General features: G+C 54.1%; 1 protein-coding gene across 1 annotated transcript; it reads left to right on the forward strand.

Annotated features, from left to right (window-relative positions):
• SCNN1G (sodium channel epithelial 1 subunit gamma) lies at window positions 1-24436 on the forward strand. Its single transcript, XM_056138909.1, has 12 exons — window positions 1-317; window positions 2020-2317; window positions 4453-4643; window positions 5755-5858; window positions 9514-9677; window positions 19607-19705; window positions 20599-20716; window positions 21203-21281; window positions 21359-21416; window positions 21571-21632; window positions 23707-23782; window positions 24056-24436. Exons 1-12 carry the CDS (start codon window positions 1-3, stop codon window positions 24434-24436), a joined length of 1947 nt encoding a protein of 648 aa, XP_055994884.1.
• Window positions 24437-25201: the final 765 nt, after the last annotated feature.

A 25201-nucleotide genomic window follows, 5' to 3' on the forward strand; every position in this document is an offset into this window, starting at 1 on the left:
ATGGCTCCAGGGGAGAAGATCAAAGCGAAGATCAAGAAGAATCTGCCGGTGACGGGCCCGCAGGCGCCCACCATCAAGGAGCTGATGCGCTGGTACTGCCTAAACACCAACACGCACGGCTGCCGCCGCATCGTGGTGTCGCGCGGCCGCCTCCGCCGCCTGCTCTGGATCGCCTTCACGCTCACCGCCGTGGCGCTCATCTTCTGGCAGTGCGCCCTGCTCGTCTTCTCCTTCTACACCGTCTCGGTCTCCATCAAGGTTCACTTCCAGAAGCTGGACTTCCCAGCCGTCACCATCTGCAACATCAACCCCTACAAGTAAGAGGGCGGGGAGGTGGGCGCGGAGACTGCCCACTGCTGCCAGCCCCGGTCAGTGGTGCTTTACCACCCTGGAAATCTGTGCCAAGCTGGGGCTGGAGTGATAGCACAGCGGGTAGGGCGTTTGCCTTGCATGCGACCGACCCAGGTTTGATTCCCGGCATTCCATATGGTCCCCCGGTTCCTGAGTGCATGAGCCAGGAGTAACCCCTGTGCATCACCAGGTGTGACCCAGAAAGAAAGAAAGAAAGAAAGAAAGAAAGAAAGAAAGAAAGAAAGAAAGCAGTGCCAAATTTTCAAGCACGCGGCGACTTCCCGTGAAGGCAGGGTTGGAAGGTGGAGCCTGGAATGAGCTCTCAGACACTCATATACACAATACTATATATACACACGCACAACACACACTCACACACACACACAACACTCCATTCATGCCCTCAGCTTTCCAGATTCACACCCTCACACTGAGCCTGAATGTGATTCAGAAGTGACGCCCAGGTGACTTACGGAAGTGCCACATCTGTCCCCTCCTCTGAGCCAGCCCAGCCCCACTAATTGAGATCCTGGGCTGGCTCACCCTATGGTGCTCCCTGCTGACTGTCTGCTCTCATGGGGGGAAGCGGGGGTGCAGGGCTGACTCTGAGCGGGCAGCAGGGTCAGAGCCGGGGTGGAGCGGGGAGAAGGGGAGCGCTGGGGAGCAAGAGGCGCTAAGGGCACTCACTCATCCAGCTCACCAGGGAGTCGGTGGCAAAGCTCAGAGTCAGACTCAGAGGCGAGTCTCTCCCTCCCGTCTGAAGCTCCTTCCGCCTTCCCTCCCTGCTCCCTCCTTCCTCCCGCCCATCACTGGCTCTTCCACCCGCACATTGGCACATGCAGTCCTAGGGACGGAGACCCAAACAGCCCCAAGCCCCTCTGAGTCCCGGGGAAGGCATGCGCTCCCTTCCTTCATGGGCAGCCAGGGTCCAGAGCTCCTCGTACATCTGAATACCGCTTCTATGCCCGTACCCACGGAAATAACAGAGCTAACGAGCTGGCTGGAGTTCAGAATAATGCACGGGCTTTTCCCCAGTCACCCCATTTTACAGAGCTGGAGACGGAGACCCCCAAGAAGGTCAAGCGACTTATCCCAGGTCACCTAGCCTAGAACCAGGCGGGGCGCATGGGGGGACCACAGGTCCTGGGGGAGCCTCTGTGCCCCTGGATGAGGAGGGAGCCCAGGACTGATGGGGAAATGGAAATGCGCAGAGGCACCTCAGGTTTCCAGCTTGCCCTGCACCTGCCCTACCCACAGCCCTTGGCGGGGCTGGAGGCTGAGGGGATGCAAGCTCCCGAACTGGGGGAGCATCGAGGGGCAGGGCCCCGCGTGCAGGGTGGAGGCAGAGCCTGCCCCCTGGGAGCCTGGGGGGAAGGGGGAGCTGTTATTTACTCATGCGCACCAGGGCTGGTTTATGGGAGGCACCTGATAGTCACCACTCCAGAAATGCTGGTTGGGGCGACCTCATCCACACACCCCGAGAGCAAGAGGCACCGGCGGTGGCGGCTGTGAGGCCGCGAGTCACCCCAGGGTCACCCAGGAGCCTGCATCCAGGACGCAGGCCCCGGGTTTGCCCGCGCAGAGGAAGGGTGGGTGGCGAGAGGCGAGGTGCAGTGGCGGCGCGCAGCCAGCGGGAGGCGCTCTCTCTGATCCCGCCCAACCTGGCAGGTACAGCGCCGTGCGGGACCTGCTGGCTGACCTGGAGCAGGAGACCAGAAGCACCTTGAAGAACCTGTACGGCTTCCCGGAGACGAAGGCTCGGAGGCGCCGCGAGGCCGAGACCTGGGAGGACCCGCAGCCCAAGTTCCTCAACCTGGTCCCGCTGCTCCTCTTCAAGCAGGGCGAGACGCACACGGCCCGGGACTTGCTGACGGGCCGCAAGCGCAGGGTGGGCGACCGCGTGATCCACAAGGCGGCTGACGTGGTGCAGGTCCACGAGTCCAAGCAGGTGGTGGGCTTCCAGCTGGTGAGACCCCCGCCCCCACCACCGCCTGGGTCCTAGGAGCAGGGTGGAAGTGGGGGGCGCCTTGCGGGAACCCCTGGCAGGCCTCTCCCTGGCACCTGAGCCCCTCTCTGGTCCAGCCCCTCCCCGGGAACGAGTTGCAAGCAATGAAAACAAATGCAATTAAGCAAGGGTGGGGGGCACCCAAGGAAGGCTTAGCAACCAGGCGCTCGTGGGGACCCGGCCAAGAGCAGGAAGAAGGGAAGGTCCCTTGTTGGTGGCAGGGAGAGGGGATGGGAGCTTATCTCTCAGTCACGGCCGAGATAACAGAAGGGGGCCATTCCCATTCTTCTTGGTGGATTCCTCCTGAAAGATGGGTTTGACATCCACCTGGAGGTTGGCAGGCTTTGAGTCCAGTGATGGCTCATGGAAGAGGAGGGCCCTCTTTTTTTTTTAATTCCCTGTGGGTGAAGGGGCTCCCAAATGTAGTTCAGGGGATCTGAGGAGGTCACTTCTGATGATCGTACCCAGACATGTGAGGCCTGCAGTTCAGTGCTTGGGCCTGGCAGTGCTTGGGAAGTATAGGGGTCCATGCAGCAGTTCTTGGTGAGGAGGCCGTGGGGTGCCGGGGAACTGGCACAGGGCCTAGGGCATGAGCACCAGCCCGGCGAGCTCCTCCCAGGCCCAGGGCCTTTATGAACAGTGCCATCACTGAACTGTCGCCAAAGGAGAGGAAACTCTGGCCAAAGAGGAGTGCAGACCCCGGATGTGTCCCTCTGTGCCTCCCTTCATGGGCAGCCAGGGTCCAGTTCGTCTCTCCCTCCCTGTCTGTTGGAAGGGCCTGGAAGTAGCTGCCATTCTCTAGAGGTGACGTCGACGACCTCCATGAGCACCCCCCCCCACCTTCAGCTCCCCCCCTCCACCTGCCCTCTCGGGGTCAGAGCTGCCTCTTGTACACAGAGCCCTGTCAGAGGGCAGAGACGGGGCCCATCGCCAGTCTGCTCCTGGGAAATCAACCTATTCCTTTCTCTTCTTTACCAAGACTCTCCCAGGTCCCCCCTGGACCTGTGCCTGAGGGTCCCACAGCAGCAATAGCCCTGTGATATGTGTCTTTTTTTTTTTTTGGTCACACCTGGTGATGCACAGGGGTTACTCCTGGCTCTGCACTCAGGAATTACTTCTGGTAGGGCTCGGGGATGCCAGGGATTGGACCCGGGTCTGCCATGTGCAAGGCAAACGCCCTACCCGCTGAGCTATCGCTCCAGCCCCTGTGATGTGTGTCTTTAGGAGCATTTCTGAGTCCCCTGGTGATGAGAACTTCTGAGATGCCACAGTTTCCCTCTGATGCTCTTAGGAGCCGAGACTTTTGTTTTCTTTTGCTTCTGGGGCCACTCCCTGGCAGTGCTCAGGGGGCCAGTCCCAAACTCTGTGCTCTGGGGGCATTTCCAGTGCTTAAGGGAATCCTACAGTGTTGGAATTTGAACCCAGGCCTCTTACATGTAATGCACATGCCCCAGCCCATTGAACTTTCTCTAGTCCTCATTATCCTAGATTTGAAGAGTCAGTGTCCCCCCGAGTCACCGAACAAAATTGAGAAGGAAGGTATGGGGGCAGGGAGCTAGGGCCACACACAATGGTGCTTGGGGGGGGGTGGCTACTCCTGGCTCTGTGCTCAGGGGACCATGGGGTATCAGGGATTGAGCAAGGGTCAGCTTCATGCAAAGTTGGCACCTTACCCCATACTTACTGGCCCAGGAATGAGGGCATCTTCCCCATTGCGTAGGTAAAACCAGGGAGACAGAAGACCTTGTCTTGACTCCTGCAGAGATTCAGTGTCACTTTCCGGCTAGAACTCTAGTATTTGGGACACTGGAAAACAGTGTAGGTGGGGGAGGGGAACACGTAGTCCGTGGCAATCACCCCCTCCCCCTCCCCAGAGTGGTTATCTGGGGGCCCTGATAAGCTGGCTTTTGAGCCAGTCCTGGGCACGAAGCGGAGAAGGCATCGCGTCCTTCCTTGCTCAGCCCCTCGGTGGTCCTCGAGGCTGGGGCAGGCTGCATCCGTGGTCCTGCCCTGGCCGAGCCTCCCTCTGACCCTCCCGTCCTCCCCGACCCTGCGGGAGAAGCGAGGACCTCACCGCCGTCCCCTCCTCCCCACAGTGCTCCAACGACACAGCCAACTGTGCCATCTACACCTTCAGCTCGGGGGTCAACGCCATCCAGGAGTGGTACAAGCTGCACTACATGAACATCATGGCGCAGGTGCCCCTCGAGAAGAAGATCGACATGGGCTACTCGGCCGAGGAGCTGCTGGTCACCTGCTTCTTCGATGGGGCGTCCTGCGACGCCAGGTGAGACCCCCCCTTCACCCCGGGCAGGCGGCTGCCAGGCATGGGGGTGTCCGAGGGCCGGGTACAGGCCATGCCCTGGGGCTCGGCTTCAGGGTCCTTGGCAGAGTTGAGGAGTGGCAGAGTCGGGTGGGTGGCAGAATGGCAGCACAGCCTCTTCTGCGTCAGCATCACACAGAGAAAACGGTCCCTTGCCGTGTGTCTCAAACTTTGTTGCTCGCTGTGACTCGCTCCAAGGATTGGGGAGCATTGATGGGGCACAGAAGAAGGCGGCAGGTCCTGTGCGGTGAGCCAACCTCAGACCCTCTTGGAGGCAAAGTTCCCTTGTCGGGTGGTGAGCCGGCACTTTTGGCCTTTGCGAAGGGCAGGCCTCATCCTTTCCTCTCCTGAGTGCTTCTAGCCTTCCCCCATGGGAGAGTCAAGATCCTGGTTCTTGGGACTGGAGAGAGTGAGAGCGCAGAGGGAAGGCACTTATCATGCATACAGCCAGCCCTGGTTCGATCCCCGAGCTCCACCAGGAGCGATCCATGACACAGGACTGAGCTGCAAGCACAGGGTTGTGTGGGCATGAAGGGTTTATCCTCCCAGAGACCAAAGAAAATGGAGAAGAAGGAAGGTATTGGGGCAGGACCACACCCCATGATACTTGGGGGCTATCCACCCCCCCCAAAGAAAAACAGAGCCAGAAAATCGAAACAGTCCTCATGAAAACGGCAGCTAGATAGAATCAAGTCCCTTAGGTGCTTAGCTTCCAAGGTAAGGGGAGCAGTACCCAGACAATGAGGGTCCCACTCTTGGGCTGCTTCCCAGGACTGGATGTGGGAGCAGGGAACGTGTCCTGCAGGGGCTGAGAGACTCAGCAGCATAAAAGGGGGTGAGGGGGCTCTGCTAGTGCTCAGGGATCCGGAGAATGGGGGAATATGAGGGGGACACCCCCAGGAGAGAAGCACAGACTGTCACGTGTGTCCACCTGGACATTTATCCGTGGGAAGGCATGCAGGGGACTCCTGTCTGCGCCCACAGTCCACAGAAGGGCTTGGGCCTCTCCGCAGTGCCGCGGGGTGCCCAGTGGGGGCCGAGTTTGGTCCCATCTCGCCGTCTCCTCCTTCCCCAGGAATTTTACTCTCTTCCACCACCCGATGTACGGGAACTGCTACACATTCAACAACAGAGAGAACGAGACGACACTCAGCACTTCCATGGGCGGCAGTGAGTATGGTGAGTGCAGGGTGCTGGGAAGGCTTGGGGGGGCTCCAGGCCCACATTACCTCAGCACCACCTGAGCACCAGCTCAGTACCTCCTGAGCACTACCTTAGTACCATCTGAGCACTAGCTCGACACCACCTGAGCACCACCTGAGCACCACCTCAGTACCACCTGAGTACCACCTAGTACCACCTGAGCACCACCTTAGTACCATCTGAGCGCTAGCTCAACAGTATCTGAGCACCACCTCAGTACCACCTCAGCATCACATCAGCACCACCTGAGCACCACCTGAGTACCATCTGAGCACTAGCTCAGTACCACCTGAGCACCACCTCAGTACCACCTCAGCACCACCTCAGCACCACCTCAGCACCACTTATGCACCATCTCAGCATCACCTAAGCACCACCCCAGTACCACCTGAGCACCACCTTAGTACCATTTGAGCACTAATTCAGTACCACCTGATTAGCACCTCAGCACCACCTAAGCACCGAGGTTGATTTCCCAGGAGCAGGGCTGATGCCTGGGGGGCTCTGGCAGGTGAGCTGGAGATGCTGGGGGGGGGCACTCCTCCATAGGCCCAGGGCTCCAGCTCCCCTGTTCAGGGGCCTGTGCACCTCCGTGCAAGTCTCTCCCTCTCAGCGTCTCTCTCCTTCTAAGGGCCGGGGACGGCGCGGTGCCCCTGCTTCTGGGAGCCAGCTCGGGAGTGAGTAATCAGGCAGGTGGCTTCCAGCGGGGGCCCCAGATAAGCCGCCTGGAGATTAGGGAGACAAACACGCCTTTATCTGGGCTCCGTAACAGCTTGGGAGCTGCCTTGGCTTCTTGGAGTGAGCCCCGGCTTCTCTGGCCACCAGGCTCCCAGGAAGACCGGACACCCGCTGTGTGGGGCCCCGGGACAGCCAGCAAAATGCAGCGCGGGGCACGCGGGGCATGCCAGGGCTGCCAATGGTGGTGGTTTCACCCCGTCAGGGTGTGGCACGCAAGGCCTCTGTGGGTCCACTCGTCAGCCACTTACTCGTGGCGTCCTTACTTGCCCTTTCCTCTGCACCTGGAGACAGACACAGCCGCCAGAGACAGAGCGAGACAGAGACAGAGATAGACGAGACTCAGCCACAGACAAGAGAGGCAGGCAGAGTGTGAGCGTTCTGGAGGCTGTGTGGGGAGGGCCTGCCCTCGGGAGCTTATTTCACCAAAATACACTCCTGGCCCTGGCCCCAAATATTGTCCCATGGGGGGTGAAACTTTTGCCATAAATATGGGAACACCAGCCTAGGCATCAGAACTTTTTTTTTTTTCCTTTTTGGGTCACACCTGGCGATGCACAGGGGTTACTCCTGGCTCTGCACTCAGGAGTTACTCCTGGCGGTGCTCAGGGGACCATATGGGATGCTGGGAATCGAACCCGGATTGGGCGCGTGCAAGGCAAACGCCCTACCCGCTGTCCTATTGCTCCAGCCCCCGGCATCAGAGCTTTTATCAACATTTTCACCATTCCTACATGACACCTTAATATCATTCCTGTACTCCTCAGTGCCATTCCTGTATGCCTCAGTACCAGTCTCCTACTACCTCAGTACCATTCCTGCACCCCCTCAGTACCACTCCTCTACCATCTCAGTATCATTCCTATTTTATCTCAGTACTATTTGAGCACCACCTCAGTACCAGTCTTGACCACTTCAGTACAAACCGTACACAACCTCAGTACCAGTTCTGACCACCTCAGTACTAGCCCTGCCTACCTTAGTACCATCTGAGCACCACCTCACCTTAGTACCATGTGAGCATCATCTCAGCACCTCCTGAGCACCACCTCAGTACTATCTGAGCACCACTTCAGTACCAGTCCCATATTACCTCAACACCACCTGAGCACCATCTTAGCACCACCTGAGCACCACCTCAGAACCACCTGAGCATCACCTCAGTACCACCTGAGCACCACCTCAACACACCTGAACACCACCTGAGCACCACTTCAGTACCACCTCAGCACCTCCTGAGCACCACCTCAGTACCATCTGACACCACATCTTCCTCTGCCACCACTGCACTGGCTCCACCAAGCACCTTTCTCTCCCTTCTTCCTCCCTGAGCACTGCCCCGCTTTGTAGGAAGGCAGGGACTCAACATTGGTCTGGCTTTCCCATGAGAGAATCCTCAGGCAGTCCTGAGCCGGTTGAGCAGACACATTCCCAAACCAACCCCCGCCGTGTCTGCCACAGAGCATGCTGGTACTCAGTGGCTGTGTGGTCCGTCTTCTTCCCAAGACAGCAAGAAACTAAAGGTGCCCGTCCTTCAGGGGGGCACATCATCCGGGGACTGAGTTTGACTCTGCTTCCCATGGGCTGTGTGGCCTTGAGGAAATCACTCCCACTCTCTGGGCTGGCTGCCGCGTGAGACAAACTCTCAGAGCGCTTTTCTGTCCTTCACATCCACTTGACGCTGTGGCTCGCTCCAAACATGGACTCTCTGCGGGGTAGGTGGGGAAAGAGCCAGGCACTGTCTCTGCCTCCAGAGGACTGGCATTTTAGGAGAGAGATTCAAGAAATCAGCACCTGAGTACAGAGACGGCCTCCAGAAAGCGCCATGCTGGGATGCTCTGAGGGAAAAGGAAGGGGGAGTGACAGCCAGGGGTAAATGTCGGATAAGAGGTCGGGAAAGGCCTGGAGGCTCTTCCAAGGAGAAGATCCGAGTTGAGCTCCACGGAGGAGCAGATCCAAAGGCCGGAGCGGGAGGCCAGGCCCGGCTCTGAAGGTCAAGGTGCAGACTGGGCTGATTCTCGCCACTGCATCGTTCCCCGGGGCCTCTGGGAGTGACCCCTGAGCACCACCGGCGTCGATCCCCAAAGAAATTAATCCAAAGTACCCAAGACACAGAAAGACGGCTGCCCTCGGTGCTTGTGCCGTGATGGGCAAGAGGGCAGAGGGATGGACCATTGAGATCGGGACAGCCCTCCAGGCGAGCGTGTCACACCCCCTGCCGTCCCCATGGGCCAACGAGGCAGCTCCAGAGGGTTTCCGGTCCAAGTCACTAAATCCTGGGTCCGGGAGCATGTGTCTGGGATGCAGAGGTGCCGAGTTCAATTCCAAGCACCGCGTGGTCCCCTGAGCCTGACGGGGTGGCCCCCAGCACTGCGGGGCCCTGGGCAGCGCTGGACCGACTATTTCTGAGAATGGTGCCAGGCTCCCTGAGTGATGCTTGGGAAACCCCCCAAACCCCCTGTCCCCTCAAAACTAAAAAGCCTCCTCTGGGTGCTGGGTGCAGAGTGAACCACTGCAGGGGCTGGCAGGGGGATTGTGGGGGCAGGAAACAGGGAGAGAAGTAACGACTGTGGTTGACATCTCTGTGGGTGTCTCCCCAGAGCTGTGAGGGCCTTTGGGGGTTGCGCAGAATCTGGAGGTACGTGTGTTGGGCAGGACTCGTTGGAGCCTTAGCCCCCTAATTCTGTGCTGAGTTGGGGACACAGCAGCGAGACGGGAAAGCACAGCCTGTCCTGGGGGCCCCTGTGGGAGGGGACAGTCTAGGCCTGGGCCACTTTTCATTTCATGGAAACACCTGGGGCTGAGTCCTGAGGCTCGCAGAGCACAGTCTGCTGGGTGAGTAAATCCCAGGGAACGTTCCAGCCTTTGACCCCGCCGACTTGCTTTCTGCCCCTAGGGCTGCAGGTCATCCTGTACATCGATGAAGAGGAGTATAACCCCTTCCTGGTGTCCTCCACGGGGGCGAAGGTGATTGTCCATCGGCAGGACGAATACCCCTTCATCGAGGATGTGGGGACGGAGATCGAGACGGCCATGGCCACCTCCATCGGGATGCACCTGGTGAGAGAGACTTCCGGGTTCGCGGGCAGGGCAGGGCAGGATGGTCTTTTATTTTATCTTTTTTTTGGGGGGGGGGTCACACCCAGCGATGCACAGAGGTTACTCCTGGCTCATGCACTCCTGGAAGTGCTCAGGGGACCCTATGGGATTCTGGGAATCGAACCCAGGTTGGCCGCGTGCAAGGCAAACGCCCTACCCACTGTGCTATTGCTCCAGCCCCTATTTTGTCTTTTTTCAAGATGGATTGATGAGGTGTAGCATAGAGCAAAGGGTGCTGTTTTCAAAGGAGAGCGGGGCCCTGTGTTTGCCCAGTGATGACCCCAGTGGCTTATTCTATTTGTTCGACTGAAGTCTCTTTCTAGCTCTGGCGTGATCGGGCAAATTGGGTGGAAACTTTCTCGTTCCAAAGACAGATGCTGGCTGTGTGGGCTGGTGTGTGTGCTGGGAGCAAGGCAACAGGGACCACCCACCCATCGGGAAGAGAGGACAGGCAAATGCTTACTTACTCTCTGGGATGTATGGAGGTCTGGGGGGGGGGTGGCTAGGAACCCACTGCTGAAGGCTGGTGGGCATCACCTGCCCTCAAAGCTCTGCCTACACCCTCACTTCCATAATTTCACCTCGTTCACCAATAGCCCCCTCCTCCCTCAAGTCATTTCTGCTGACCACAGTGGTGCTGCCGACACTCGGGCCTCTTGAGAATCCTGTTGCTGACTCTAACCACTGAGATACCAGGCCAGGGGTATGATCTGATGCCCCGAGTCACACTGTGACTTTTTAAATTTGGCTTTCTGGTTTGTAAGTCTAACTTTGTCTCTTCTCTCTCTCTCTCTCTCTCGCTCTCTCTCTCACTCGCACTCTCTTGCTCTCTCTGTCTTTCTCTTCTCTCTCTCTCTGTCTCTCCCCTCTCTCCCCCTCTCTTTGTCTCTCCGTCTCTGTCTCTCTCTCCCTCATATACATGCTCTCACTCTCACTAAGAAGAACTTACGTAGAGAGCCAGAGAGATAGAAGAAGGTTTAAGGCACTTGCTTGCACACCACAGGCCCTGGTCCTATCTCTGGCATTGCGTATGGCTCACTTTAAGCACAGCACTAGGTATGGCTGCTGACTCTGCACCCCCAACGCTATACCCACAGGTATACTAGGTGCATGCATCTCCCTTCCACCCCTCCTTTCTCTCCACAGCACCGTCATGACACACACACTTCTGTGTCTCAGGATATTGGTCCTCTCCAGGGACTTAAGTGTAATGATGAGCGTCTCTCCTCCTGTCTAAATACTAGATACGACTATTCCCATCTTCCACTGGATACCATAGCTTGAACAGGCTCCCTAAATGGTGCGTAGAGCAGCCTTTCAAAGAACCACAGCATTTTATCACGTGAGCAGGTTTCTGAAGCTGGTCCCTGCGTGCCAGAAGGCTGTGATGGTTGGGAGAGGTGTTACGCCCCAGTGGAACCAGCAAGCCACCCTTCCAGGAGGGATTGGAGCAACTCATAGCTTTAAGAGGAAGCACGAGGAGCTGTCATCCCACCAACAGGGGAGTTAGCCTGCCTGTAGCCTTCTGGAGAAAAATGCTCTGGATTCTCACCCAGGGTCAGAGAAATAGTACAGTGGGTAGGCGCTTGCCTTGCATGCAGCTGACCAGGGTTTAATCCCCCTTAGGGTCCCCTGAGCCCCACCAGGAGTCATCCCTGAACTCAGAGCCAGGGTTAATTAAGCCTTGAGCACTGCTGGTTGTGGTCCGAATTATTTTTTGAAAAGTAAGAAAAGAGACTCCCCAAGAACAACAGGAAACACGAATATGGACTAAGGAGCCAGGGTGACACAGTACAGCGGGTAGGGAGCTTGCGCACAAATGACCCAGGTTCAATCCTTGGGAATCCCATATGGTCCCCTGAGCCCTGCCAGGAGTGATCCCTGAGCACAGAGCCAGGAGGAAGCTCTGAACACAGCCAAGTGTGGCCCCAAAACAAAACAAAGCAAAACGGAGCACCCCTCCCCCAAAATAATTTCAGTGGATGGTCCTTCTTCATGGCGTTTCCTGTGCTGTGTGTAGGGAGAAATTTTGTGGACTTCTACCCCGCACCACCGTCATGTCCTACAGAGCTGCCAAACCTCACAAGTTTGCCCTCGAGGGCACTAATACCTGGGTGATCGGTGTCAGCCCCCCCCCCCCCGCCCCCAGTCCAAGCCTCTGAAAGATGAGCCAGAGCATCTGTGCTTTGGGCAAACTCCAGCAGTCTCAGGAGCCTCGGATCAAGGCAGGAGTTATTCAGAACGAGCAGAGATACAGTCTGTCTTTTCAAGGGAAAGTCACATGAGAAGGAAATGACAAGTGGGGCACAGCCAGAAATGGTGACTTCATAGTGCATGACTATGAAATAGTGCCTCACTCAGCCGGTGTTGGGGGCTGGGTGTCTTTAGGTGGCCAACATTCTCCCAAGTCCCCCCTTTAAGTTAGACACTAGGACAGCGTATTGGAAGATTCTGCCCCTTGTCCTGTTGGAACATGAGAGTCCAACAGTAGGTCTGTAACAAGCCGGACATTGCCCAAAGGTCTAGTGATGGTGGCACTAAGTGCAAGGAAGAAGAAATCCATCTGTGTGGGAGCAGCTTAGGGGGCACCCAAGCCAGAGTTTTTAAATCTCAGCTCTTGGGAAGGTATGTATAATTCTGGGAACTGCTTCTCTGAGGAAGTGATATTTGATTGGAGATAGCAGGAATGAATAAGTGTTCCAGGGGGGATTGATGGCTTCAAAAGCACCTTTTACCCATCAGAGTCAATTTGATGAGAGGAGAAACCAACAGTCTAGTGGTCTGGGGACCAGGGGTCCTCCCAAAGACTTATTGTGGAGGGTCTTCGTCCTCATGTCAGAAGCTTGCTTCAAAATGCCAAGTGTTACATCCCAGCATGGGCTCTGTGAGTACTGATTGCCCAAGAAAAAAAAGATCCTGAGTCCCAACCTGCCAAGACTGTGGTTAGAGAAGATTTGGGGCTGGGACTGAAGTGATAGCACAGTGGGGAGGGCATTTGTCTTGCACGAGGCCGACCTGGGTTCAATTCCCAGCATCCCATATGGTCCTCCCAGCACCGTCAGCAGTAATCCGGAGTGCAGAGCCAGGAGTAACCCCTGAGCATCACTGGGAGTGACCCAAAAAGAAAAAAAAATTTAAAAAAGAAAAGAAAAGATTTGGGGATTATCACTCCAGGATCTGATTGATTTCTCTGCTCCACGGCAGATCTGACCCCGAGCTCAGATCAGAAACATTCTGATCTCACATTTCCCAAGTGGTTGGGACTGAAAGGAACTCCCTGAGAATTGTAACGTATCCTTCCCACCCATCCTTTTGCGCCTCCGACCCTTCTGCTTCTCCCAGTTAGCCTGTACAGTTGGATGGCTTACAAGAGGTCAGAAAAATACAAGAACTAAAGGAATTCTGGCCTCTGGCTTTCTTCGGGGAGCTTAGAAATACCCAGCTCATGATGAAGCTAATGTTCTCTTTGCCAATGGTGGGTCAACAAAGGCCTGGGTGGGTTTTCCGCTACACCTAATTTGAGATAGACAAAAATCAAAGCCACAAAGCAGGACCAGTCAGCGTTAGTCCTGATTTATGAGCATTTAGAACAACAACAAAAACGGGGATTACTGCAAGGTCATCAGGGGGTCACTAAGAATAAGTCCAAACAAACTAGACTTCCTTCCTTCCTTATTTATTTATTTATTCATTCATTCATTCATTCATTTATTGGTAGGCATGTTAAGCTGGTAGACTTCATTGGCAAAACGTGGTCAATAAATTCATTTTTCATTTCTTGAGGGACTGTGTGTCCAAAGTGCTCTTTACGCAGAGTTGAAAGAAGCTCTGCAGCTCCCTTCAGAGGTTTCAACTTGGAGAGCACACGCTTTGCAGTATGTTTCCCAGCTCTGCTTCCAGCTTCTTCCCAGGCTCAGTTCTTAGAATGATAGTAAGTAAAAATTGTTAAGTGGATGCATGGATAGATGGGTGGGTGAAGGGATGGATGAATAAGTGGGTGGAGGAAGGGAAAGAATGATTGGCTGTGGCATGGATGGGAGGATGGATGGATGGATGGATGGATGGATGGATGGATGGATGGATGGATGGATAGGTGGGTAAGTGAGTGAACGAATCAGTAGATAGATGAATAGGTGGATGGATGGATGAGTGGGTGGGTGGATGGATGAATGCAGAGAAAGAAACTGTGGAACAGTCTTTCTAACTGATAGAGTTTTGAAGGACAAGTGCCAGATGGATTGTATCAGGCAAGACTAGTCCAAAGAATACACGGTACTTATAAGAGGGTCACAGAAGGGATTTAAGCCATGTAATCGAACCTTTCAAGAAATCGCCTTGGTGGAGTTACAGTCAATATATTGGAAGCTAGAAGGAAATGCTGAGGCCGTGGGGGTGGAGATGAGCACAAGTATGACAACATGGGCCTGACAATGAAGTCATGAGAAACAGCCTGGGGAAGATGAACTCATATGTAAATTCTGGCATGAGCAGTCCAGTGGATGGAGGCACAAGGCAGAATTGGGGGACTAGAGAGAACAGGTAAGTAAGGGGGAAGGACAATCACGTTAACTGGGTTGTGGTTGTTAACATACCCAAGTCGTACTTTTAGGAAGTGCAGGGAAAATGTCCAGCAAGCAGATGTTATGACTTCGGCACTCAGAAATAAAGTTGGTGGTGGAGAGGGGGACCATGAAGCCTAAAAATTCTAGACATAAATCCCATCCCTCAAGATCTGAGACAAGAAGATGCCTAAGGGCTGAGCAGAAAGACAGTGGAGAGATAGCTCTCTCCAACCATGATGCTTTAAAAATGGGAATGAATCAGAAATGGAGGAAACACTTGGAAATTAATCCCCCCATAGTGTTTTTCTCAGTCAAAAACAAATAGAAAAATCCAAACTGCAAATAAAATGTGGTTTTGTTTGTATGATAAAAAAAAACCTCAAAACTATGAGTTTAAAATTCTTCATGAGTGAAAGCAGTGTTAATAATCCAACATACCCTATCATGATAGTCCACCTAGCTAGCATCTGTTTCTTTCATTTGTAATACCTTAGTGTTGGGGTAATGGTGGAAAATGGAGTTAATGGAGTTGAAACAATAGAGGAACGTTTGTAGTAATTATGGGCCGGTCATTGATGCATAAACCGTTTTTAGTCTAAAATTGACTTTTACACAATTGAGTTCTTTACCCCTCAAGTTGATTTCAAAATTTCTGTCTGAAAGACATTTGTGTGAAGGGGACAAGAAAAGACAAAGGAGAGTTAGGGACAGGAGAGAGAGAGAGAGAGAGAGAGAAAGAGAGAGAGAGAGAGAGTGTTGGCATGGAATAACTAGATCAAGGAAAGGAATTTCAAGCAAGGTGAACGCCATAGTACCAAATGTAATTGAGAGGTCACGAAAGATAAAGGGTGAAAGGTGTTCCCTGGGCTTGGCCGCCAAGAGGTCACTGGTGTGGTGCTCATTGCGGGAAGTTTTCAGTGGAGGAGGCGGAGCAGAAACCACAGTATAATAGCTTGGATCATGAGTGGAAGATAAGGAAGTGATCGAGGGTGGATGGCTTAGACAGCGGAGGCAGGGGGTGGAACCAGGACCTGGAGTAGGGCAGGGGGAGACAGGTTTGTCGTGGTCATACCCACTGTATGCTTTTTTTTTAAATTTTGTTGAATCATCATGAGATAGTTACAAACTTTAATGTTTTGGTTACAGTCACACAATGGTGAAACACCCATCCCTCCACTAGTGCGTTGCAGCACTGTTCACAATAGCCAAAATCTAGAATCAACCTGAATGCCTGAGAACAGATGACTGGTTAAAGAAACTTTGGTACATCTACACAATGGAATATTATGCAGCTGTTAGGAGAGATGAAGTCATGAAATTTGCTTATAAATGGATTGACATGCAGAGTATCATGCTAAGTGAAAGAGAGGGACAGACATAGAAAGACTGCACTCATTTGTAGAATATAAAAATAACATAATATGAGACTGACACCCAAGGACAGTAGACACAAGAGCCAGGAGGATTGCCCCATAGCTGGAAGCCTGCCTCATGAGCTGAGGGGAGAAGGCTGCTGGAACAGAGAAGGGATCACTAAGAAAATGCTGTACACACAGTCTTCTTTCGCTACACACGCAGACCATAAGAATTAAGACTCTTAGGGCCAACCACCGGGATTCAAAACCCAGCGTGGTACTTTGTCTGATCTCTCAAATGTAAACTGACCTCAACTGTAAAGTGGGGATGACAAGAGCAATGTGGCTTCAGAGGCTGATGAGGATTTGATGACTTGATTAGGTGCCAGGGGTAGGGCTCAGGGGTCCAAAGCACTTGCCTTGCATGTGAGAGGCCCTGGGTTGGATTTCTGGCACCACAAATACCGCAAACAAACAACACCCAGAAAATCCACTGAGTTCATTGGTGGAATCACGTAGGCCAGTGGTAAGTATGCCAATGTTATTTTATATTTACATATGTTTTTGAGAAAAGAGGTGTAAAGAGAAGGAAAAAACAAACATGAAGCTGAATCAAAAGGGTAACTAGGGAAGGATTTTCTTGCCCTTTTCCATGTCCTTGTCCTTTAGAAGTCCAGCACTGGTCTCTTCCTTATAACTGCATAAATAAAAAAGTATTGGAGTTGGGACAATGACTCAAAGGACTGGGGCATAGACTTTGCATGTGGGCGCCCCAGATTCAATCTATGGCACCACAAGGTGTGAATCCTGAGCGTCACCAAGCTAAAAAAAAGTCCCACCAATTTCTATAGATATTGTGCATAATTGTCCTAGTTTGTACTTTCTCTTTCATCTTCTTTATGTTACCCTTTTTGCATGCAAAACCACCATGTATTTACATAGTGAAAATCTGTTTTCCTTTATTGTCATTGTTTTTATTGTGGATTTTCCCTCCTAGAGATCAATATACGGCGCTGAGTTTTCTTCTAGTTATTTTATTTCATTTAATACTTGAACACACTAGAATTTCTTCCTGCAGGATGTGAAGTAGAGATAGAATTTACTTCCTCCAAGTAGTGAATTTCCTTAAGTTCATCCATTTTGTCATTCTTCTTACAACCTTAGATATAGACTTTGTCATACACAAAGTAGTTTCTATAATTACTACAGTATTTTTTTTAAAGAATATGACTGGAGAGACAGAACAGGGGTTAAGCCAGTTGCTTTGCATGGGCTAACCCTGGTTTGATTCCTGAGAACCACCAGGAATGACCACTGAGCATGGAGCCAGAAGTAAGCCCTGAGCACTGTTGGGCATGGTCCAAGCCCTCACCCTCAAAGAAAACAGAACAGAAGGAAGAACAAGTTATGAGCCCCCATAATCTACCTGCATTGGGAGGGAGCTCAGACAGTCACCTGGGTTTGAGAGTGGACTGACGGAGGCTAGGGGGTTGCGAGGGTACCCACACCTTCCAGGGGTGAGCCATGGTCTTCTGAGAAGATTCTCTCCTCCCCAGTTCTCATAAGGCAGCAGATAGGATCTGCTTTGATGGAAACAGGTTCTGCTCTCCACACAGACACCCACATACTACGTACTCGGCCACGCACATTTAACCACACCTGTGCATACCCACGCAGATGTGTGTGACATCGCCACACAGTTATATACATGTTCTGTGTGTGGACAGACTGGTGTGAACAGAGGTAGCACACACACACACACACACACACACATATACACTGTGTCTCTAGGGATCAGCAAGGCAATCAAAAATGTTCAGAGAGAGAGAGAGAGTGAGAGGGAGGGAGGGAGGGAGAGAAGTTTACTCATCATTGTGGCTTTAAGAAGCTAAAACACCTTTATCCTGTCCACTACTGCCAAAAAATACCCATTTGTCCACATGCTTTCAGTGTCCTCCATGCCCTGGGACTCAAGGGTTCCACAACCATCATTACAGAGTACCAGCTCACTGGGTACTCAGAAAGCATCAAAATCAAATCCATTTCTCGCCATCACTTCCCTGGGTCTCAGTGCAGAAAGATCCCCCGGCCCGACAGGTGTTCCCGCCTGGAGGATTCAGTCTGCTGCCCGGGCTCTAGACTCTGGGGGACTCAAAGGAACTTTTGCCCAGGGAGCCTACCTGCTGCTGGGGTCAGCTTATGGGTGGGGGATCCTAAACTGGGGAGCCCTGGAGGGAAGCGGTGCTTGGAATCTGTGCACCCTCATGCCCAGCCCCACCCTGGCATGTACTCTGTGATACCAGTGACATGAGGCAGGAGTGGGTGTGTGGGTATCTACACACACACCTGTAGATGAGGTGGGCTGTTCCGGGGCGTCACACGCTGGGACCTGGCAGGGTGGGTGGTGTCAGAAGCGTGGGGACCAGGTGGCCACTTTCCCCTTTGTTTGCACCCAGAGTTTCAGTGCTCTGCAAGCACTGTCAATTGCCCTTGAGGTACTGGCAGTTAATTGAGGGAGGCTGATGGGCAGATGAATTACAATGCAAACAGAAAGAGATTACTGCCACTTGAGATGTTGACACTTTCTACCTTCATGGGAATTCTTGATTCCTTTTTTTTTCCCCCTCCAGCTTTCTCTTCCTGTCTATTTTTGTTAGTTGTTTTCTGGGGGTTGGGCTGGTTGGTTTGTGTATTTGATGAGGGTGGGGGGCTTCCCGTAGTGCTATACCCAGCTGTTTTGTGCTGTCAGGAATTGAACACGGGGCCTTGTACATGCCAGGCAAAATCTTTCATTTTTTTCCCCTTTTTTTCCTCTTTTACGGTTTATATTCTTATTCTCCCTCAGAATTTGTGGTTCGCCTCCCCCCCCTTTCTTTCTTTCATTTATTGGGTTTGTTTGGATTGGTTTTTTGCAGTAACAAATCAGCCAGAGCTGAACTCAGCAGAATATAGTTTAATAAGGTTTCAAACTCTCTGACTCCCGGTGCTGCTCCCCTTCTACCTGCTGGGCCTTCTGTGCTCTCTCTCTCTCTCTCTCTCTCTCTCTCTCTTAGAAAACTCAGATTTTCCAAGTTGATTTCTGGAGCCAGAAAGCAGAAATCTTCTGGGTAGAAAGGCTGGGGGGTGGGGGTGGGGTCCTTTGCCAAGACAAGTGCCAGTCAGTACTACGGTTTGAAGCCTCCCTCCTCCCATCAGGCGTTGTGCTGGAAAGCAATGCAGATCTCCTGTTCAGCTCAGGAGGTGATCTGATGGCGCTTTGGACAAGCCATGTCACTCTCCAGCAATTCACTGCCCTCTGCCATAGCCCAGCTGCCCAGCCCTCTCCTGCCTCCAGCCTCTGAGGCTCTTGCCACCCAAATTCTCTTCCCCCGGTTCTTGGCAAGGCCGGCTCCTCCACAACGCCCCCCTTGATCACTCTCTCTGGGAGACTGCCCTGTCCTCACAGCCCCTCCAGTCTGCTGTCTGTCCCACTAGAATATAAAGTGTGTGTGTGTGGGGGGGGGGGGGGTGGGGTGGGTGGTTGAGTTTGGGCCACACCGAGAGTTGCTGGTCAGGGCTTACTCTTGGCTCTGTGCTCAGGGATCACTCCCAGTGGGCTCTGGAGACCTTTGGGGGTACCAGAGAGTGAACCAGGCTCAGCTGCATGCTAGGCACGTGCCCCACCTGCAGGACTATGGCTCTGGCCACTAGAATGTCACTTGCATGAGTACAGGGCCCTTGTTCATTGTCACAGCTGCTTCCACAGTCTCTGTGGAAGTACCAGAGACCAAGTAGGAGCTCACTAAATCTGTGTTCAGAGACTGGGGGAGTGGTCTATCAGCAAACCCTTGCATGTGAGAGCCCTGGGTTCAGTCCCCGACCCCTGAAATAAAGGGTGGGGGGATGGGGAGAGCCCTCCCTGGCACTCAGCTCTCAGGGGCTGCCTGGGGTAGGAAGCAACTCTCTTCTGGAAGGCTGTGATCTGTGCTTGCAGACGGAGTCGTTCAAGCTGAGCGAGCCCTACAGCCAGTGCACGGAGGACGGGAGCGACGTGCCCATCAAGAACATCTACAATGCTGCCTACTCCCTCCAGGTAGGGCCGGCTTGCGGCTGGGACCCAGGACACGAAGTTCTGTTCGGCCCGGGTGTGTCTGGGAGCAGGAACTCCTCCCTGGGGCTCATCCAGAGGCCTCGGGGACAGCTCCGCCGGCTGGTTCCAGTCCCGGTCAGTCTGTCTGTAACAGGAGCTTCTTGGAGACTGTGAGGTTGTCTGGGGCTCACCATAGAGCTGTCCCGCCCGCGTCCCCTCACCCCCACGCCTCCACTGGATTTGGACAAGTGGTTTCCGCTCTGCCCCCCACCCCAGCCCGCAGGGGGCAAAGGAGGGTTGACCAGGGGCCCCCGGGGGCATTCCAGATTTTTCTGGCTCAGATGATGTAAACAGTTAGGAAAACCCAGGTGCTCAGCTTCTCTGGAGAGACAAGGTCTATGTCATGAGAGTTTCTGTGGGATCAGGGACAGGGTTTGGGGGCATTCGGCATCCTAGTGCTCACTAGCCCCATTGATCCTCGGGGGCACTTCTGGGCCCTACCACTCACCTCTTCCTGGATACCTAGTGGAATCAAAGGACCAGGACGTCCACTGCATGAACCCTCCAACTTACATCTGAGCCTCGTTGAGGGAGGTCGGGGTATGAAAACCAAGGGACAAGGAACTGCTAGTCAGAGAATGTCTGGGAAAGAAAGAAACCAAACTGGCTTCAAAACCGGGGTCAGAGAGGCGCGGGTGGTAGAGTGCTTCCTTTGCCTGTGGCTCCATGGGGTTCCTCAAACACTGCCAGGAATGAGCCCTGAGCATTGCTGGGTGGGGGCCAAAATAAAAGACCCCACTCCAAGATATTAACTATTTAGAGGGGTAGCTGTGGTGAGGGGCTGGGGTAGTTCCTGGAACCCCCATACAAGGCGGCTCTCGGACCCCGTCCTGCAGATCTGCCTGCACTCCTGCTTCCAGACCAAGATGGTGGAGAAATGTGGATGTGCCCAGTACAGCCAGCCTCTGCCCCCGGCAGCCAACTACTGCAACTACCAGCAGCACCCCAACTGGAGTAAGTGGCAGCCCCCCAACCCCATTCTGCCCCACTTGTCTTTTGTCTGTGGGGACCACTGGGGAGAGAGGTCCCCTTGAGTTTTGTCTTTATTATTGAGCTGGGCTTTTTCTGTTTCCCAAACCAAATAAATGCTCAACCTACCACCTGTGCTAAAACCTTGACACGCCCCACCCGGACCCCCACGCCAGTCAACTTTAGGAGGTGGGAACAACAGCTAGGACCCTTCCCCCAGAAAATATAGGCATTAGAATGGGTAAACAACTTGCCCAAGGTCACACAGCCAGGAAGTCATGGAACTAGACGCAAACCAAGGTCTAGACTCAAGCCAGCCTGCTAAGCCCCTGCTGCTGACTACCAAAGAACTAGTGTCTGGAGAAAGTAGACCAAGCAACCATCTAAAGGGGGAGGGGAACCATTGGAGACCCCTCCAGGAAGGTCGCTGTGACCCCCACACCCATGCTGCCCATCTGCCTTGCCCCTCAGTGTACTGCTACTACCAGCTGCACCAGGCTTTCGTCCGGGAGGAGCTGGGCTGTCAGTCTGTGTGCCGGGAGGCCTGCAGGTGAGTGCCGGGGGGAGGTGACAGGCGGGGCGGGGCCTGCCCAGGCTACCCACTCACGCACCCCTGTCTCCCCTTAGCTTTAAAGAGTGGACACTGACCACCAGCCTGGCCCAGTGGCCCTCTTTGGTTTCTGAGGTAAGTTCTCCCCCTCCCCATACTCCCTGCCCTGCAAGATTGGACCCTCACCATCTCCTGGCCTTGGGGATCAGCCGCCTCTGCGGAGGGTCCACGGGCTGGCCCCAGTCACTCCAGGCTTCTCCACAGCCCTCCTCCTTTTTCTCAATCACAGAAATGGTTGCTGTCTGTTCTCACTTGGGACCAAGGCCAACAAATCAAAAAAAAGCTCAACAAGTAAGTAACTTTCCTTCCTCCGACGGCCCAGATGCTCACTGTGGTCCCTGGGCCAAACCCTTGCCTGCCTTCATTTTTGCTTTTTGTCTGCAAAGATTTATTTATTCATCTCATGAGTCAGGCTTGGGACAACATCTGGGGCCACAGTACGAACGTACCTTCTCATTGGTGGCTCAATGAGTATACAATAGCTGGAAAAGTGGGGTGAAGGGGCGCCTCCTTTAGGCTGGAAGCTCTGAGACTGGTTGGCACCTGGGCTCCCTGGCATAGCTGCACTCACCAGGGGCCTCTTGGCGGTCACTCATTCCCACCTGGCTGTCTCCCGGGTCCCCGGCAGGGAGGGTGGGGGTGTCACTCTCTCCGGGATGCCAGCTGAGCTTTCAAGCAACCATCCTGTTTCAAGAAGGTGCCAAGCACAGCCCTGTATATTCCTTCAGGACTTCCTCAAGGATCTTGATGACTCTGAGTCTCGCCTCTTCTAATCCCATTTGAATTTTCCACCTCCCAATTTGTTGCCGAAGGATTTTTCTTTGGGGGGGTGTCACACCCGGCGATGCACGGGGTTTACTCCTGGCTTTGCACTCAGGAATTACTCCTGGCAGTGCTCGGGGGATCATATGGGATGCGGGGGGATCGAACCCGGGTCAGCCGCATGCAAGGCAAATGCCCTACCCACTGTACTGTCACTCCAGGCCGGTCAAGGGGTTCTAAGTAAAAAACTCAGCCAAGTTGGAGTTCAGGACCTCAGTGAGATGGAGACAAAGTGGGAAGAGAGTGGGGGTGACCTCAGGAACTCGCACCTCTCTGGCCAGGCCCTCCCCACCATGCCTGGTGCAGGCCTGAGCCCCCCTGCTCAATGACAACCCACCAGCCGTGATGGCAAGTGCTGGGCTGGGGAGCCAGGGCTTACGGAGAGATGTGGCCCTGACACCACAGAGTTTATAATCCAGCGATAAACTGTGGTTCAACAAAGGCAAATGCTTATGCTGAATTTTGCCCATGGGTGGCCCCTCGATCCAACCTAAATTCCACCAGGACTTGGACTATCAAATGCCTGCGACAAATGCATCGTGAACAACTTTGTAAGCAACGGTGTTTGAATAAAGTAGAAAGCAAAAGATGAAAACCCCGAATTCCACCAAAGTCAGCTGTGATGACCAAGTGTTCCGAAGACCTAAGTCAGGGCAGGGGGGCCTAGAGCAATAGTGTAATGGGTATAGTGTAATAGTGTAATGGGTGCTTGCTTTGTATGCGGCCAACCCATATTTGATCTCTGGCACCCCATATGGTCCCCAAGTACAGCCAGGAGTAATTTCTGAGCTCAGAGCCAGGAGTACCGCCCTGAACACTGCAGGGTATGCACCCCTCACCCCCCACCGTAATAAAATAAACCAGTTCTGACTTTAAAAAAAGAAAGAAAGAAAAAGTAAATTAGGGCAACAGCAAGGCTGAAGACCAGCTATCCCTTTGGCATAAGTGTGGGCTTCTGGAAACTGTTTCAGCAGTGTCAGCCAGGGATTTTGTAGCTGGGCTCCAGCAATGTTCAAAATGGCTCTGTCAATTATGAACTGAGTAGTCTTGGGCAAATGTCTCCATCAATTTGTGATGCCATTTCCACATCTGTCCTCTAGGGAGGATTAAGACATAATCCTTGCGGGGGGGCGGGGAGGGGGAGAAGCAAGTGAGTGAATTTCCAGAAGGTTCTTGGAGCAGTGACTGGCAACAGGAAGTATCCAATAAAGACGAGTTGCTATTATGGTTATTATTGTGATTACATTATGCCCAGCCTACCTTGCTCGTTTACCTGGCCTGCCTGTCTCCTGTATGTGTTTGAGATTGTAATCAAGACACCACAAATGTCAAGGTTTTGTGAAGAGCACGGGAGGGGAGGTGGGTGGATTAACGAGGGCTCGAGGCAGGAAAATGAATTTTGAAAGAATAGCCTGAGCGACCAGGCTGGGAGTATCCCCCGGCCTCCAGAGCTCGAGCGTGGGGTGCCCAGGAGGCCGGAGCGAAACCACCATGCACAGGGGCTGCCTGTTCAACCCACCTGGGCCCTGCCTCTTATCTGCAGGACTGACTTGGCCAAACTCTTGATATTCTACAAAGACCTGAACCAGCGCTCCATTATGGAGAGCCCTGCCAATAGCGTGAGTGACTCTCTGCGGGTGGGGTGGGGGTTGGGGGGGACCCAATATAAAATGACCGTCTGCTGGGCGGGGTAGGGGTACAGCATCTGCTTGTGGGAATCCAGCCTGTGTTCAGAGGGTGGCCGTTGGCCGGAGACAGCAGTGTCTGAGGGGTCGAGAAGTTTGCCCATCCCTCCCGCTAGAACGTTCCTCGCCAGGGCTAGCTGACAGCTCCCCGGGAATCGGGCAGGGGAAGGTCCATTTTTGACACTGTTGGCTCGTCCTGCCTGGCAGATTGAGATGCTTCTGTCCAACTTTGGAGGCCAGCTGGGCCTGTGGATGAGCTGCTCAGTCGTGTGCGTCATTGAGATCATCGAGGTCTTCTTCATCGACTCCTTCTCCATCATCGCCCGCCGCCAGTGGCAGAAAGTAAAGGAGTGGTGGGCCCGGAGACAGACGCCCCGCTGCCCCGAGGCTCCTCCCGTCCCCGGTGGCCAGGACAACCCAGGCCTGGATATTGACGATGACTTGCCCACCTTCACCTCTGCCCTGAGCTTGCCTCCAGCCCCGGGGGCCCAGGTGCCCGGCACCCCGCCCCCCAGATACAACACCTTGCGCTTGGAGAAGGCCTTCTCTCACCCGCTCCCCGATACCCAGGTATCGGCAGAGTCCTGAGATGGGGCCGGGAGCCCCAGCCCTGGTCTGAGAATTCAAGACTGTCTCCTGGTTGCCCCAGGGGACCCTGCACGCCCCGTTGGGGCTTTTCAAGAGACATGGACCAAAAGTCCCTGCTTCGGGGACTGACTGGTACCTGGGCCCATGCAGTGATGACCCAGCAGCCCCTGTAGTCACTCTTCCCGCTGCCTTGGAGCAGAGAAACTCCGATGGCTCAGAAACCCAGAGCACCGCCAGGGAGAGACAAGGCTGAGACATGGTGGCAGCCAGGACCGAGGCCGGAAGAGAAGGCCCATGGAGTTCTTGGCTAAATCCTGAGGAAGAAAGACTGTGAGCCCCCAGGGGTCCTCACTGCACCCCCAGCCCTGTGAGTGATGTGATTCAGGCGCCCAAGGCTGGACAGCCTCTGCCAGGCGCCTGAGGGGGAATGTGAAGCCTGGTGAAGAAGCCGCCCCTGGGGTCTGTGTTGGAAGCGGCAGGAAGTTGACCCAGGGTCTTTGTGGAATGGGGGGCGGGGGCAAGAGAGTCTGTGAGGGGAGACCCAGACAAAGTGGGGTCACCCCAGAGGTGGGGAACCAGGTCCTGGACGGGGTGCCTAGCCAGAAGACAGCAAGTGAAGGGCATTCATTGCTGCCTGGGCATCTTGGCACCAGGCAGAAAGCACGGTCTCTGGGTAAACTGCCCCTGCCGCACCCCTGGGGCCTGCCCCTACCCTCCACCCAACCTTCCTATGCCACCAACATAAGGAGCGTCCGTGTGCCGCCA

The sequence above is a fragment of the Sorex fumeus genome, unplaced genomic scaffold (genome assembly GCF_029834395.1).
Source record: "Sorex fumeus unplaced genomic scaffold, SorFum_2.1 ptg000130l, whole genome shotgun sequence".
In the NCBI taxonomy this organism is placed as follows: domain Eukaryota; kingdom Metazoa; phylum Chordata; class Mammalia; order Eulipotyphla; family Soricidae; genus Sorex; species Sorex fumeus.